This window comes from Lynx canadensis, chromosome D3 (assembly GCF_007474595.2).
Source record: "Lynx canadensis isolate LIC74 chromosome D3, mLynCan4.pri.v2, whole genome shotgun sequence".
NCBI classification, from domain to species: domain Eukaryota; kingdom Metazoa; phylum Chordata; class Mammalia; order Carnivora; family Felidae; genus Lynx; species Lynx canadensis.
The window spans coordinates 72,592,841-72,606,897 of NC_044314.2; the positions used below are offsets into that span (position 1 = coordinate 72,592,841).

At 58.1% G+C, this 14,057-nt stretch overlaps 2 protein-coding genes across 24 annotated transcripts in view; one reads left to right on the forward strand and one right to left on the reverse strand.

The window, feature by feature from the left end:
- SFI1 (SFI1 centrin binding protein) overlaps positions 1–7,331 on the forward strand; it is a 103,260-nt gene extending 95,929 nt beyond the window's left edge. For 10 of the 20 annotated variants that reach the window (XM_030335877.1, XM_030335892.1, XM_030335887.1 and 7 more), the window contains 9 exons: positions 1,419–1,591; positions 2,041–2,115; positions 2,990–3,064; positions 3,189–3,365; positions 3,443–3,702; positions 4,452–4,556; positions 4,654–4,885; positions 6,125–6,456; positions 6,933–7,327. In XM_030335877.1, coding sequence (XP_030191737.1) covers positions 1,419–1,591; positions 2,041–2,115; positions 2,990–3,064; positions 3,189–3,365; positions 3,443–3,702; positions 4,452–4,556; positions 4,654–4,885; positions 6,125–6,456; positions 6,933–7,221 — 1,718 coding nt within the window. In that variant the 3' untranslated portion in view covers positions 7,222–7,327. Of the gene's footprint in view, positions 1–1,418; positions 1,592–2,040; positions 2,116–2,989; positions 3,065–3,188; positions 3,366–3,442; positions 3,703–3,985; positions 4,087–4,451; positions 4,557–4,653; positions 4,886–6,124; positions 6,457–6,932 lie in introns of those variants that run through there. The other 10 variants (XM_030335886.1, XM_030335898.1, XM_030335899.1 and 7 more) reach the window with 5 other exon arrangements.
- PISD (phosphatidylserine decarboxylase) overlaps positions 7,277–14,057 on the reverse strand; it is a 36,575-nt gene continuing 29,794 nt past the window's right edge. For 2 of the 4 annotated variants that reach the window (XM_030335903.1, XM_030335906.1), the window contains 6 exons: positions 11,829–11,994; positions 10,193–10,429; positions 9,888–10,026; positions 9,537–9,683; positions 9,156–9,316; positions 7,277–8,560 (listed from right to left, as the gene is read on the reverse strand). In XM_030335903.1, the coding sequence (XP_030191763.1) occupies positions 8,336–8,560; positions 9,156–9,316; positions 9,537–9,683; positions 9,888–10,026; positions 10,193–10,429; positions 11,829–11,994 (1,075 nt within the window). In that variant the 3' untranslated portion in view covers positions 7,277–8,335. Of the gene's footprint in view, positions 8,561–9,155; positions 9,317–9,536; positions 9,684–9,887; positions 10,027–10,192; positions 10,430–11,828; positions 11,995–13,537; positions 13,787–14,057 lie in introns of all 4 variants that reach the window. The other 2 variants (XM_030335907.1, XM_032595464.1) reach the window with 2 other exon arrangements.

The following is a 14,057-nucleotide window of genomic DNA, read 5'->3' on the forward strand; positions in this document are numbered from 1 at the left end:
CCCCTAATGTGCTTTTCTATGTCCTCACGCTGCCCTTCACCCCAGAAACCAGTGCTGCGTTTCCAGTTCACTCCAAAAAAGAAGCTGAGGGGCTCAGCTCATCCCTTGGCCTCTATTTGGACAGAGCTTTGGCATCAAGGGCTGCAGAGGCCTTGTCAGTGCCAGTGTGGGTCAGGCATCCACACTCGGCCCAGGTGGTCACGGTGGGTGTTAGAGGTGACAGGCATGGGGTGCAGCCTGAAGCTGCTTCTCTGCAGGGCCAAGGGGCAGGCAGTTTCCGTAGAAGGGAGTGACACCATGTGGTGGGCCCTGCGTGGGGCCATTACAGGTGGTACAAAGGATTTGGGAGGCCACGTGACAAGACGCTGTGCTCTCAGCAAACTGCAGATGCACACAGTACCTGTGGAACCATTTTTAGGCTTAGTTAAGGCCTCGGGTCTCAGGCACACCTTGGCAGCTCAAGGATGGGGCCCAGTGCTGGGGGAGGATGAACTCAGGGCAAGGCGTCATAAAACACATTCAACAGAATGCCTAGTACAGGCGGGGTCAGATGCTGGCTGTGTGACCTCGCCAAGTATTCTTTGAGCCTCAGTTTCTCCATCTGTAAAATGGGAGTAATAGTACCTGCCTCTTGGGGTGGTCCTGTGGGTTCAGTGAGACACAATAGGCACACTTGAAGCAGTACCCAGCACGTATCAGCACTTGGTACTAATGCTCACCTCCAGGCGTGTGAATCCTCCTTCCCTGCCCTCTCCAGCAAGTCCCAGAGGACACCCCATCTTGGCATCAGTTCCCTGGTACCAACCCTCTTCTGTTGTCTCTAAAAGAAACTTCTCTCAGGACCTAAGAAAAGGGAAAAACCTGAAAGAAAAAAATAAAAACAAAAAAACAGAAAGTGCTTGCTCCCTCAAGGGAGAATCTGGTGACATAAACGGAATGCATTATGTAGCCTCTGCCTGCCTGCAGTGCCACAGTGGCAGAGGACATGGCCCAGCAGACACTGTGCCTGGCTTGAGCTGCCCGGACCAAGCCTTTGTTTCCTCCTGGGCAAAATCGAGTCATGGCGCCCCACTCCCTCAGACCAAGGCAAAGGTCTTATCCACACCCCCGGCAGCATCCTGAGGACACTCCGCAGGGGTGCTGCAGACCCGTGGCTGCTGTGGACAGGCTGGTGGCTCTGGAAGGCCCTTGCAGTAAACAGCAGACCTGGTTCCGGCCTCCAGGGTGCTCACAGCCACTGAAGGTGGCCAGAGCTGTCCTCAGAGTGGCCACTGTCTGCATGTGGAGGTTTTACTGAGTGCAGCTGACGCCCCAGTTCCACCCCCACACGACCTTTTCTGCTCTCTGAATTTCCACCATTGCAGAGTTGTCCGTAGAAACCCTCCAAAAGAGCAAACTCTGACTCAGATCTGCCTTAGGATGTCTCAGGACCTGGTTTCAGCGCTGGCGGGACCGAGGCCAGAGGGCAGCCCAGCGGAGAGCCCAGCGGAGAGCCCAGCTCGAGAGGGCAGCTGGGCATCACCACCGGTGGCTGCTGCTGCAGGCCATGGCCCAGTGGAAGGTGCACCATCTGGGCTGTGTCAGGAAGCGGGTGAGGCAGGCGGCAGCTCCCCACGTGCCGCTGTACAGAGGGGGTGCTCCAGGCTGGGAGACAACCATCTGGGGAAAAGGAGGGCCTTTCTGTAGAACCCACGACCACCAGGATGGGTGCTGGGTAGTTGGGATCCTGTAGGCACAAGATTACCGGAGCCTTTCTGAGAAGACTGAGGGAAACCAGTTTCAGGGTCGGGTCTCCCCCAGGCAGAAGATAGCCCAGCAGAGAGATCTGATTCATTCTGAAACATGGGATATCAGAGCTGGGAGACCTCCAGAGTCCCGTAGACACCCATGCCTGGTATGGGAGGCCCTTGGCTTCCTCCAGAACTCCTCTTCCTGGGGATGGGAGGACAATTCACTTGGGCCCAGAGCCTTTCACCCTCTGGCTGCACCCAGGTGTTTGTGATACAGGGCCCTGATTGCTTTTGTCTGCTCTCTTCCCAGCTCCTGCAGAGGCAGGGTGCCCAGCTCCTGGCCCAGACTCTTAGCCGGGCCTACTTCCGCCAATGGAAACAACAGGTGGGAGCCAGCAAGAAGCCCCTTCCCCTTCCCACTGCCTCCCAAGCCCATGTTTAACTTTTTTTAAATTATTATTTTCATTTCTTTTAAGTAATCTGTACACCCAATGTGGGGCTTGAACTCATGACCCTGAGATCAAGAGTTGCATGCTCCAAGGTGCCTGGGTGCCTGGGTTAAGCATCCGACTTCGGCTCAGGTCTTGATCTTGCATTTCGTGAGTTTGAGCCCCGCATCGGGCTCTGTGTTGACAGCTCAGAGCCTGGGACCTGCTTCAGATTCTTTCTCCCTCTCTGTCTGCCCCTCTCCCACTTGCACTCTGTTTCTCTCTCAAAAAAAATATTAATAGCATTAAAAAAATTAAAAAAGAGTCTCACACTCTACTGACTGGAGCCAGCTGGGCACCCCCACGTTTAACATTTTTAATTCCACCCTCGTCCTAGGGCCCCCCCAACCTTAATCATTTCCTAGCACTGCCACTTCTTCTACCTGTGACCTGTACAAGCTCAAGTCACTTCAGGGCCTGATTTCTACAGTGTCACATTAGAAAATATTTCAGGGGTAATATCCAAAAAATTAACATGAAATGCATGTCTTTCCCAAGGACTTGATAAAACACCAGGCAGGATTGCATCATGCCCAGCAAACCTTCATGTGCAGGTGTCTGGTGAGCCCAGCACACCGCCCCAAGCTGCTCCCTTCCCTAGGAGCTTTTTGCCTTTGTTCTTCCCAAAGGATCACTCCTTGGCCCACCAGCACTGGGCCCTTTCTAATGGAAGGAGGGCAGCGAGAAAAGGGTCTCAGAGTGACCAGGACGCTGTGGTCAGGGCAGCCTCCTTAAAGGCTAAACTTCCATAGTCCTCTTTTTGACCCCTAGCTGGCGAACAGGAAGCGAGAGCAGCGGGGCACGGCCCGGGCCTTGTGGTTCTGGTCCTTCTCACTACAGGCAAAGGTAAGGGGGGCTCCACACCCCACTGCCCCTGCCTCTCCAGGAGAGGGCCATGCCTCAAAGGAGGGCACACCTCCAGGGGGAGGCTTAAGCAAGGTGATCTGGGCCTCATCTCCTTTCCCTGGAGGTGTGGGCCGCGTGGCTGGGCTTGGTACTGGAAAGGAGGAGAAAGAAGGCGCGACTGGAGCGAGCTGTTCAGGCCTACCACCAGCAGCTCCTTCAGGAAGGTGCCACACGCCTCTTACGGTTTGCAGCCAGCATGCAGGCCTTCCGGCAGCAGCTGCATGCCCAGCAGCAGGTGCAGGTGAGCCCTGGGTCCTCCACCCCTTCTCCTGGGGAACAGGCAGGACCAGGCATGACCTGACCAGAGGCCTGTTGCAGGCGGCCCACAGTCTCCACCGTGTGGTCCATCGCTGTGCCATGCTGTGGAAACAGAAGGTTCTGGGCCAGGGCAGGGAGCCTCAGCCCCTGACATCCACCATGCCCAGCAGGAGAGTGACATTTGACAGTCCCCTTTCCACCTGTGTTGCTGCTGGGGCTGGGGATGCCGCCCTGGAGGCCAAGAGGACACGAGATCCTCAGTCACGGGGAGCTCTGGGCAGCTTGGCCCTGGCTGCTGGAGACTCCCAACTTCTAGAGCTGTGAGTAGCCCAACCCTCACCTCGTCCTCCTTTCTTCCTGTCTGGGCAGAGGCTTGGACTGTACAGGAGGGAGGTCATGGCTGAGCTGCTTGGACCCCTCTCCAGTAGAATCCTGTCACATCCCTCCCATTCCCATTGGGTCCCAACTGACAGGACCGCATCCTCTGTTCCTGCAGAGCATGGGGGAGAGAACATGTAGTTTTAGGAAAAGGAATATAGGCTGTAGGGCAGCCCTGCCCTTGTGCCCCCAGACCTTCCAGTCTCCCTGCTTCTCCACGTACAGCTGAGAAATGGGCTCCCTCTCGGAAACCCTACTGCTTGTGACCTGGCCCATTCCTGCACACCGGCTCCAAGTGACCAGCACTACCTGAGCCTGGCAGAGAGGTTACCTGTGGTGGGGGCGAGGGGGGGGGTTTGGGTACTGGACTGGGCCTCAGTCCTCTCTGCCTCCCTTACCCCCAGCCCTGATAGGGTCTGACCATGATGAGCCTGCTCCCACTCTGATGTGGGAGGAGCACCAGGTTGCTATAGAGGTCAAGTGAGATGATGTGGGTGAGGCATCCCCACGTCGTCAGGCTCACTTCATTGGAATTACTGGAAGTACTATATGGCCCAGGATCACTTCCGGTTCACCGCTTACCTTGGGCAAGAGCCTCTCCTTCTCTGGCCCTCAGTCTCCCTGTAAGATTGGAGGGGTCAGACTGGGTGCCCCAAGCAGCCTAGAGGAACAGGCCTGTGTTTCTTCCCAGCAATGCTGCCCGCTTGGCAAGAAAGCAGCCTCGACGCCCACATTTCCTGCTGGAGCCCATGCAGAGCCAGGGGCCCCTGGGGTGTCGCACCCTTGGGAGACCAGGGTATGTTTTATGGTCCTAGGGTGAGTGGCCCCCTTTCCCTCCTGGTCCTCAGGAGGGTACTGTGGCCTGACCACCTCCTGCCCCTCCCTCTGCGTAGGCCTGAGGCACCGTGGGAGTGTAACCCAGGTGTGACCCAGCCAGCGGGCCCTTCCCTGATGACGCCTTGCCTGCCAGAGGCCTGGACAGCACTGGTCCCAGGCAGCCCCCTGCCCCAGCCCAAGACCCTACCAAGTCACCCTGGCCCAAAGTTGCCCCCCACATTGAATATGGGCCCAGAACTGCTGCCCCCTTCCTCCTTCATGCCATGTGGGGTGGAAGCACCTGCCAGGGTAAGTCCTCCTGGTCACCTGGGGTCTCATTCTTTGGTCTGGCCTTCAGTGCTCTTCCTCATGTGCTCGGTGCTGTAGCCGGAGCTGTACTCACTGCTTCCAGAGCACTGCCAGCTCAGGAGGATGCAGCGAGGCCACTCATGCATTCACCAGGTGTAGGTGTCCCTGTCCTAGGGACACAGTATGGAAAGGCTGCTAAGGCCCCCCTTGTGAAGCTTCTATCCTAGAGGTAGAGACCAAAGAGCCCCAGACATAGATGAAGACACTGCAGATCATGGAGGGTCCTGCAGGCCCTGGGGGAATGTCTGGATTTTAAGGAAAGTAGGAAATGGTGGGGGCCTGTTGGCTGCTGTGTTCCCATGGCCCAGCGGAAGGTGCTGGGAAACAAGATCAGGTGGTGGCTGTGGGCAGAGCCCATCGTGGGAGGCAGACTAGGCAGGACCTGCTCTGATGCTCCGATGGGTTTGATAAGGGTGAGGAGGGAATCCAGGATGGCTCCTGGGTTTCTGGCTTGAGTAACTCCAGGAAAAACGAGTTCTTTTACTGAAAGAGGGAAATGGGGGTAGGGAGCCCATTTGGGGTAAAGCCTGAAGAGTTTATCTTAAACCTGTCAAATCTGAGATAAAACAACAAGATTCTGGGTGTGGTCAGGGCTGGAGAGCAAAACTCAGTCCACATAAGGTGAAGGTAAACCCTTGGGACCTAAAGAGGTCACCTGGGAGGAAAGGGGCAGAGGCTCCTGAGGGCATGTGACATACAAGTGAAGAGTCTGGGCAGGGATGGCCAGGTGGTAGAGAAGGTCCCAGTGCTTGGTAAAGGAGGAGACGGCAGCAGGGTTGGGACACCCCCAGAGTTGGTGCCCGAAGAGAGCTGGTCAGTCGTCACCAGAAAGGAACGGAAGGTGTGGGGTTTGACGAGGATAGTTGCCTTTGACCACTTTTCTCCCTGAAGCGCAGGATCGCCGCTCAGAGTGAGGTGAGGGTAAAACGGCTGCTTGGGGAGGTAAAGAGCCAGGCTCTGGGGAAGGGGCGGGACTGGCCTGCACAGGTGTGGAGTGTTCCTTGAGCTGCTTGTGGGACGTCCTCCTATCAGGTCCTGAAGAAAGGGGCAGAGCCAGGGCCAGACTAGGTGAGCTGGCTAGGTCAAGTCCTGTGGCCTCACCTCCCCATACCCCTGCAGTGGGTAGCCTGGGTGCCCCTCCCCAGCCTTCCTTCCTGCTCATCTGTCCTCCCTTTACAGGCATCTACACAGCCCATCACCCCTGGGCTTGTGCCCCAGGCCTCTCCATCTGCAGCCAGTGTCCCCCACCCCCACCTGCTGCTTCCTGGGGACTTCACAGGCACTGGGCCCGGGCCAGGCTCTGCAGGCACAGGTGTGTGCCTAAGGCCTGTCCACACTGTGAGCGCTCAGGCCCCTGCCCGGAATCCCTCCATCCAGCCGTGGCGTAGCCGGGAGGGTAACCAAGATCAAGCTTATTCTCCTGTTACCATGGGCCATACTGACCTGGAGGCCGAGCTTGAGGGCATCCAGCAGCAACTGCAGGACTACCAGACCATGAAGCAGAACCTCTCGTAAGACCCAGAAAAACCCCAGCCGTGTCCCCAGAACTGGCTGCCAGGTTCCTTGGGGTGTTTTGCCTGTGCCCACCCCCCACACGTGGCACATTTGTCCCTCAGTCCAGCTCAGGTCTGCCTCACCTGTGGGACAGAGGATAAAGGGGAGCAAAACTTTCCACCTAAGTCAAGTGCGAGGCCAGCGGTCCAGTGACTGTGCACGATGAAGGTGCAGAAAAGACAGGCCTGTGCACAGGGGGCTGTCCTGTCTTGTCTGTGATCCAGGTCCAGAGCCTGTCTCCCCCCATGCCCAGGAACAGGGACGGGGAGGAGTTCCACCAGGGCCCACCTGAGTTGCCTGAGCTGGTGGTGGAAGCTGACAGAGGAACAGAACCCTCCCTGCCCCAACCAGAAGTAGCAGATGTGCTGCTTCCCTAGCTGGAGGCACTGCCAAGGGCCTGGCCGGGCTGGCAGCAGATGTCTCACTCCCTCAGGTCCTGCCAGCGGCAAGCCAGAAGCCTGCGCCGGTGGCTGGAACTGAGCCAGGAGGAGCCCAGGCCTGAGGACCATGAAGCAGAGCAGCAGGTGCAGGAAGAACTGCAGGAGGTGAGACCCCAGGCAGCCCTGGGACAGCTCCCTTGGCTGTGCTTTGTCTCAGCTCAGCCTCCCGTCCCCCAGGTGGAGTTGCAGATCCAGCAGCTGGCCTCTGAGCTCCAGGCCCAACGCCAACCCATTCGTTCCTGCATCGCCCGTGTCCAGGCCCTGCGGCGGGCTCTGTGCTAGTCATTGCCCCAGGGAGGCCTCAGCCCACCTCCAGGAACAGAACGCAAAGCTGCAATGAGTTTTATTTTTTATTTCAAAATGTTGCAATTAAATGAATTACTGTTCAGAAGTCTCCCACTTTTCATACAAAAATACTGTGCTACTGATACAGTTGAAAGAGTTCAAATGGCTTCTCCTGCAGGAGAAATTCACAGCGTCCCCAGGAAACCTGAACCCTGGTCCCACTGTCGGTGGCTCCCTAAGGATTGTGTACCTGTTACCTGGGGACAGGTGTGGTAGGCACGGACCCGCCCCCTCCCAATACACCAAGGCTCCTCCTCTGCTTCCAACACAAGCCCCTGAATCAACAGCAGCAACTTACCATGTTTTATGTGGGTCTGGATATGAGTGGGGGACAAGCTCTCCCCTGGCCCCCATAGGTCACCCCTGCCTGCCTGTCCATTCACTTTGGACACCGTTCAGGGGATTCAGTAACTGGTCTTGCTTACTGGAAAGAGGACTTGCCAGCTCCGGAAGGTCACTCAATGGGACCTGCTAAGCGCCATGCCATTAGACCCCCTCAGAAGACGCTGGCAGAGTCCAGGATGATGCATTCAGCCACAAGTGCAGAGAGACAGCTTTTCCCAAACAAGCAGGGTGGGATGAATTGGGAACAGAAAGCAGTTGTGTTAAAGGCCACATGGCCCTGCTCTGGGGGCAGCACAGCCCAGTCAGTGCAGGAAAGGCAGAAGGGGAGGCCAAAGAGCAGTGCTGGGGATACATAACCACTTCTGTCTTACAACAGAAATCAAGACCAACTGAACACCCAGCGAGGAGACATAGGGTCTCCAGTTTATACAGATTAAAAAAATCTCCAAAAGGGAATTTGAGATCTTGGCCTACATGTTCTTTCTCTTTAGAGTGGGAAGAGGGGACCACATAGGTCCAGGGTCAACAGGGGCTCTGACCTCATCTACATTTCTGGGACAGCAGAAACTAGTCACCCAGGTCCTGCCTGGTCAGACTCCACAGCCCTGAGACCCCTCCCTGACCAGCCGCGGAGGCTCCCCTCTAAAAGACCCTCCTGTTTCTGTTTGAAAAAGCTCCCACAGTAGCCACCACCAGGAGAGAAGCTCTAGAGGGAGCCCAGAGCCTCCCCAAACCGAATCTTCTGTCCAGCTTTCAGCTTAAAGTTGAAGTCCTTGGGGGCCTCGAAGATGAGCACGATGGTAGAGCCCAGGTTGAACTCGCCCAGGTGCTCTCCCTTGCGCATGGGGATGCCCTCCTTGTTGGCATGCGTCACGAAGCTGAAGTCATTGTAGGAACCCTTGCTGTAGCGCGGGCTATTTGTGTGCAGGTCCTGTGGGAGGCCAGAGGCATAGCATGTGGAGTCTGCTCCTGGACTCGGAACATACCTCTGCTGCCTGTCCCCAACCCAGACTGGAAAGGGAGCTAGGGACAGTGACTTGATGGGCCAGGTCTAACCACAGTCCCCAGTATCAGCTGTGAACTGGGACCCAGAAAGACATAGAGGAATCAGACCCAACTCTCCTCCAGCATCCAGGGTGGGTGAGGCGGTCACAAGCTGACACCAAGAAAGGCAGCTCCCAGGGAAGGACAGGCAGTGGCCACCCTCTCACATGCTCAGCCTCCAAGCAGCACGCCTCACCCTGAGCTCAATGTTCTTGCTGGGTTCCCAGCAGAAGCAAAGTGCGGGCTGGGAGGTTAACCCCCTCCCTCTCTAACCACCTCCAGACGAGCAACTGGCAGCACATCTGGGGTTGGGGCTGGCAGAGCAGGAGCCCAGGACCCAGCCCCTCCTCAGGGCAGCTGCTCAGCAGAGCCAGGCCTAGCAGGGGCCCATCTAGAACTTACAGTCCCAATAGATCTGGCTGCATGGAAGAGGAGGTGAGGGAACTCCAAGTGGCCCAGCCCTTGGGCCTGGCTCTGCTTACCCGGTCAAAGTAGATGCGTATAGAGCCCACATTGGTGGCCCCCACGGCCGTCAGCGAGAAGAAGCCGTGTTTCCAGTCCCCGGTGAGGACCACCCGTTCATTGTGGCAAAAGAGCTCTTTGATCCAGCGGGCCATGCCGGGGTTCACGGACATCAGGGAGCCTGTGGGGGTAGGGACACTGTTATTCCCCACCCAGCAAGAAGACCAGCCTCCCAGAGTCCCATGTCCACCCATATCATTCCAAATGCAGAATGGGCTAGACCCCAGGCTGCACCTTGCTGCCCACATCCGGCCAGACTAAAGCAGTCACCACCCCACCTCAGCACCCCAAATGTGGAGCCCCGGTCCCTTGACACCAAAAAGCGGGAGGCTCTGGCCAACCTGGGAAGTGGCGCCGGTGGGAAATAGTCCAGTCAGTGGGAGAATGGAAGCAGTGGTAGTCCCCGGGGGCCAGGTAGATGACACAGTGGTAGAGCTCATTGCCTTCTCGAGTGACCAGCTGGTTCCTGAAGGAGCCGCAGGGGGTAGCTGTGGGGGGCAGACACGAGGGCCAGGCTCTCAGACAAGCACCTGAGCCTGTGTAGTCTGGACGTGGGCTCCAGGGATGCCATGAAGCTCCACACAGTGATTCCTGGCCCTTCCCTCCCCAACCCATTCACGTCCTTCTCCCGGACACCCAGCCCAGCACTGCTGCAGCAGGGCTGTGGGGGCCACCACCAGGCACCAACCTACCTGGAGGGAAGGGCAGGTCCTCTGTGGAGATGCGTGGACCCAGGAACGACTCCAGCGAGTAGGTGACCCCCTTCACCTGCTCCACTTCGCAGTTCTTCACCTGCCCAAAGTTCAGGATCTTCCCATCTGATGGGCTGATCTGAAAGGGCAGAGAAAGGCTTGCCACTAAGGGAGGCAGGGGGACTCCCCCAGCCTGACAGGAGTAACCATGGGCCACCAGTGGAGGCTGCCGGGACTGGTTCCCAAAGACACAGGTGACAATCCCGCTTCTGAAGGGAGGAGTGGAGGGCAGGATTGGGCCTCACCACGCTGTGCAGGCCACACACGGGCCGGGCCTGCGGCTTCAGCTTGCGCCGGAAGAACTCGCTGAGGTTGCGGTAGTGGTGCAGGTCCTCCACGGCGGCCTCCTTCATGTTTACCCCGAAGGTCCAGATATACAGGCTGTACACAGGCCTGCGCAGCCAGTGCGGCAGCTCCACCTGGTTGAGGCGGCCCCAGGCCCGCGACAGCAGGCGCGTCGGCACTGACTTGTACAGGGCCACCTGCAGGCCACAGACAGGCAGATGAGTGGGTCGCCCTGCGTGCCCCCTGCCACCCCCTAGTCAGCCACCACCTCTGGCCACCTGGGCACCCGCGATGGCTTTGTGATGTGGTTGTTTCCTACTAGGAACCAGACTGAGCTTCCCAAATACTCTCACAGACCAAATACTGGCCGAGACTGTGACACAGTGACCTAAACTCAGTATTTCAGTCATTTTATACACAGGTCTAACAGCAACTGCCCTGGTCCCCAGGAGAGACTGGCCAGCACAGTCTCACTTCTTAAGGAAAGGAGGGGCATAAATGGCTCTGATACCTGCACAGAGACGCTGTGGCAGAAAGGGGCAGGACCCTGGATGCAGGCGAAAGTTCACAGCCCAAAGCACACATTCTGGTCCAAACAGAAAGCGGAGGGAATATGGCCCGCACAAGGTCGGGGACTTTCATATGAGGATGCACTGTATCACTGTCACCCCCACCCCAGCCGGCAAGCACCCCTGGACACAGCTGCGCCCTACCCAGCCTGCCTGAGCTCTGAGGCACTCTACTGTGAGAGACTGGTCCACAAAGCTGTCTGCACCTGGGGCTGCTACCCCGAGGCACAGGGGAATCGGCCCCAGCTGTCTCTGTTGGCACCGCGGGCCAAACTCCCAGGGCCAGGCGACCTGGAGGGGGAGCGCCTCTTAAACCCCAGGTGCTGCTGCCACAGTGGGACCTGCCTCTAATTGGCAGCTGCTGCCTGTCAGCCCGACCTAGACACCAAGTCCCCGCGGTGTAAGTATAATTTCATTCCAACTTTAAACACCTCTACAGTGCACTGAGCTAATGGCTCCCCAAACTCCTCACAGCTGACGTGCCCATCTCAGCATAGGGTGCCCTACTTGGGGTCAGCCTGCCCAGAGAGCCCAGGGCAAGGGAGCCGGCCCTCTAGGGAATGGTGGCCAGGTCGCCCCCTCATCCAGCTCTGCCTGGGCTCCCACATCCTCAAAGGCATCCACACCCTAAGGGGCCCAGACAGGCACCAGCCTTCCTGAATCACCCTCTGGCATCCTGGAATTGATACACATTCTTCTCAAAATCACCTCTGAGCTCTCTTCTACCTGAACCCAGGGAATCAGACACCATTTTCTGAATGCCCAGTGTGGGTTCCTCTCAGAAACAGAGCCCCTAAATGGCACAAATGCAGGCAAGGAAAACAGGCGGTGCACAGCAAGCCCTCAGGGCCACCAACCAGCCTGGCCTTCCCAACCAACTCGCCTGTCAAGATGACCAACCAGGGGGCTCAGCACCCACACCATCACCTCTAATCTGACAACTGTTTCCTTCTCTGTTTCCGTGTCCTGGGTCCCAACCTCAGGCCTGCGCCCAGGACGGCCGGGCCAGCAGTCTGTGCACACTTACCCTGCTCACGGGCCTCCATCCCACCCGGCTGAGCGGTCTGAGGGCACCGAAGGGCAGGAGGTAGTAGAGGACCGTCAGGGGCCAGGAGCGCAGTTTCAGGGCAGGTCTGGACATACAGCTCAACTGTCCCAGCCTCCGCCTCAGTGCCAGCTGGGGGAAGTGCAACCTGCAGAGCAGATGTCCGCGCACAGCCAGGTCAGCAGTCAGGGTCTGGGAGGCCCCACCCCACCCTCAGCAAGCCTGCCTCTCTATGGAGTCCAGCAGCACTGCCATGGCCCCTCAACACAAGCCCATTCTGAGTTGGGGGCTCAGCTGCCTCTGGTCGGCAGACTCACATCCCAGTCTCACCCACCTGCCTACCAGCTTAGGAGGACTAGGAATCAGGGGCAGCATGGGGAAGACGGAGTGCACAGCCTGCCTCACAGCCCCCAACTCCTGGGGCCAGCTCTGCCCACAGAGGCGCCAGGAAGACAGTCTGATCTGGAGCCCCAACAGTGCAGAAGCACAGAGCAGCGGGGAGCTACGGCTACCATTGCACTGCAGGATCTGGGAAAATCTCTTCAAGGCTCTGGGCTTCTTGTTTCCTCATCAGATAAATTAAGGGATTGGGCCTGGCAAGACCCCAAAAGAAAACACCCATGAACGTGTACCTGCACACACGCACACCCCTAACAGCTACAGCTCCATCCACCTGCCTGGTCTTTCTACATCACATCAGGTTCTCCAAAACAGACCCAGAGGTTGGTGGGGGGAAACTCCCCAGAAACCCTGAGACCACCTCCCAGGTCTGCCGGGGTCACACACCTCAGCCAAACCCCTCCTTTCAACAAAGCCAAATTCAGTGCATTCAGCACAGGCTCAGCCTTGCGGGGATCTGAGGCTGGGTGGGCCTTTTCACCAGAACCCTGGCCTCCTGAGACACAACAGGGACACCCAAGTCCCCTGGTCTCATGCCTAAGCACTAGAAAATGTTCCTGAAGCCCCAGTGCAGCCATCAGAAGACCACCTTCACACCCGCTCTGAGAATGTCCCCAGGCCTAAGTTTCCTCATTTGCAAAAAGACTGCATTCAACTGGATAATCTAAGGCTCCCATCCACTCTCAGAGAAGCCATGTCCTCTGCCCCCACTTGCTGAACAAACCAAGGAACAAAGAGGCATCTCAGCTGATACCAAAAAGAAAAAAATGGAGAGCCAAGCTGATGGCCGGGCACCTGCTATTCAATGATGGCAATGGAAGATGCTTCTTTCCACAGCTCACCAGACTCCCTGCGTTCATTCTCTCCCAACCCACCCCACCCCACTGTGTTTTCAAAAGGTTCAGGAAGGTAGTAGGGGCCAAACAAAGCTGAACAAACTCCTGCTGTCCCCAGGGCTTCCCCCACCCGCCCTGATCACTGCAGAAGCCCAGGGACCAATCCTAGAAGAGTGGCACCTCTCCAGAGCAGGGTGGGGAGCGCCTGGGGGTGGGGGCCTGGGAGCAGCAATTAGGGAGCAGCAGACACTAGGCCACCAGCCCGCTCGGCCTCCCCAGGTACCTGAAGCGGGATCTCCGACTCAGGCCCCCCAGGCCGGGCCCCTCCAGCCTCGGGGGCTGATCCCCCTGCCCCCTGCCGCCACCTCCACCTCGGGGCCGCTGGACGTGAACTCTGACCTTCCGGAGGTCGTGGCGGGGCACAGTGAGGTTAGGACGCGGCCGGCAGCATCTCACCATTTCGCTGCTCGGAGCTCCGGTCCTCGCCGAGCCTCTGACTGACACATGGTGGGCGGCGCCAGGCACACTCGCCTTTGTTTCTCCTCCTTCCTCCCTTCCCCCCAGCCAGGAGCTCCTGCGCTGTCACCACTCCTCGGGCTGGCCGCCTCGTGGCTGGTGGGCCGCTTCCCAGCTCAGTTGGGTCCTGTGGCTCACTGGGCGCAGCTTAGAGGTTGGGGCTATCGTGAAGACAGGCACTGGTCACACCTGCTTGGGAAGCAGTGGGGGCCTGAGGCCTCGGACACAAGCCCCTGCCCTCCACCCACTCTGTCCCCAGGCTGGGCCACCTGCCCCCTCCAGCGCAGCGAGCTAATGCCAGAGAAGGGACCAGGCGCCTGTGGGCGCAAGAAGCACAAGCTTGGAATCTGAGCCCTGTGCTCCAGGCGGGCACCCAGCGTCGGCCTGTCTGCAGCTCGAGCGGCCCCTCCCTCACCAGGACCTGACCCATTTTCCATTCAGGTGACAAAACAGCATCTGA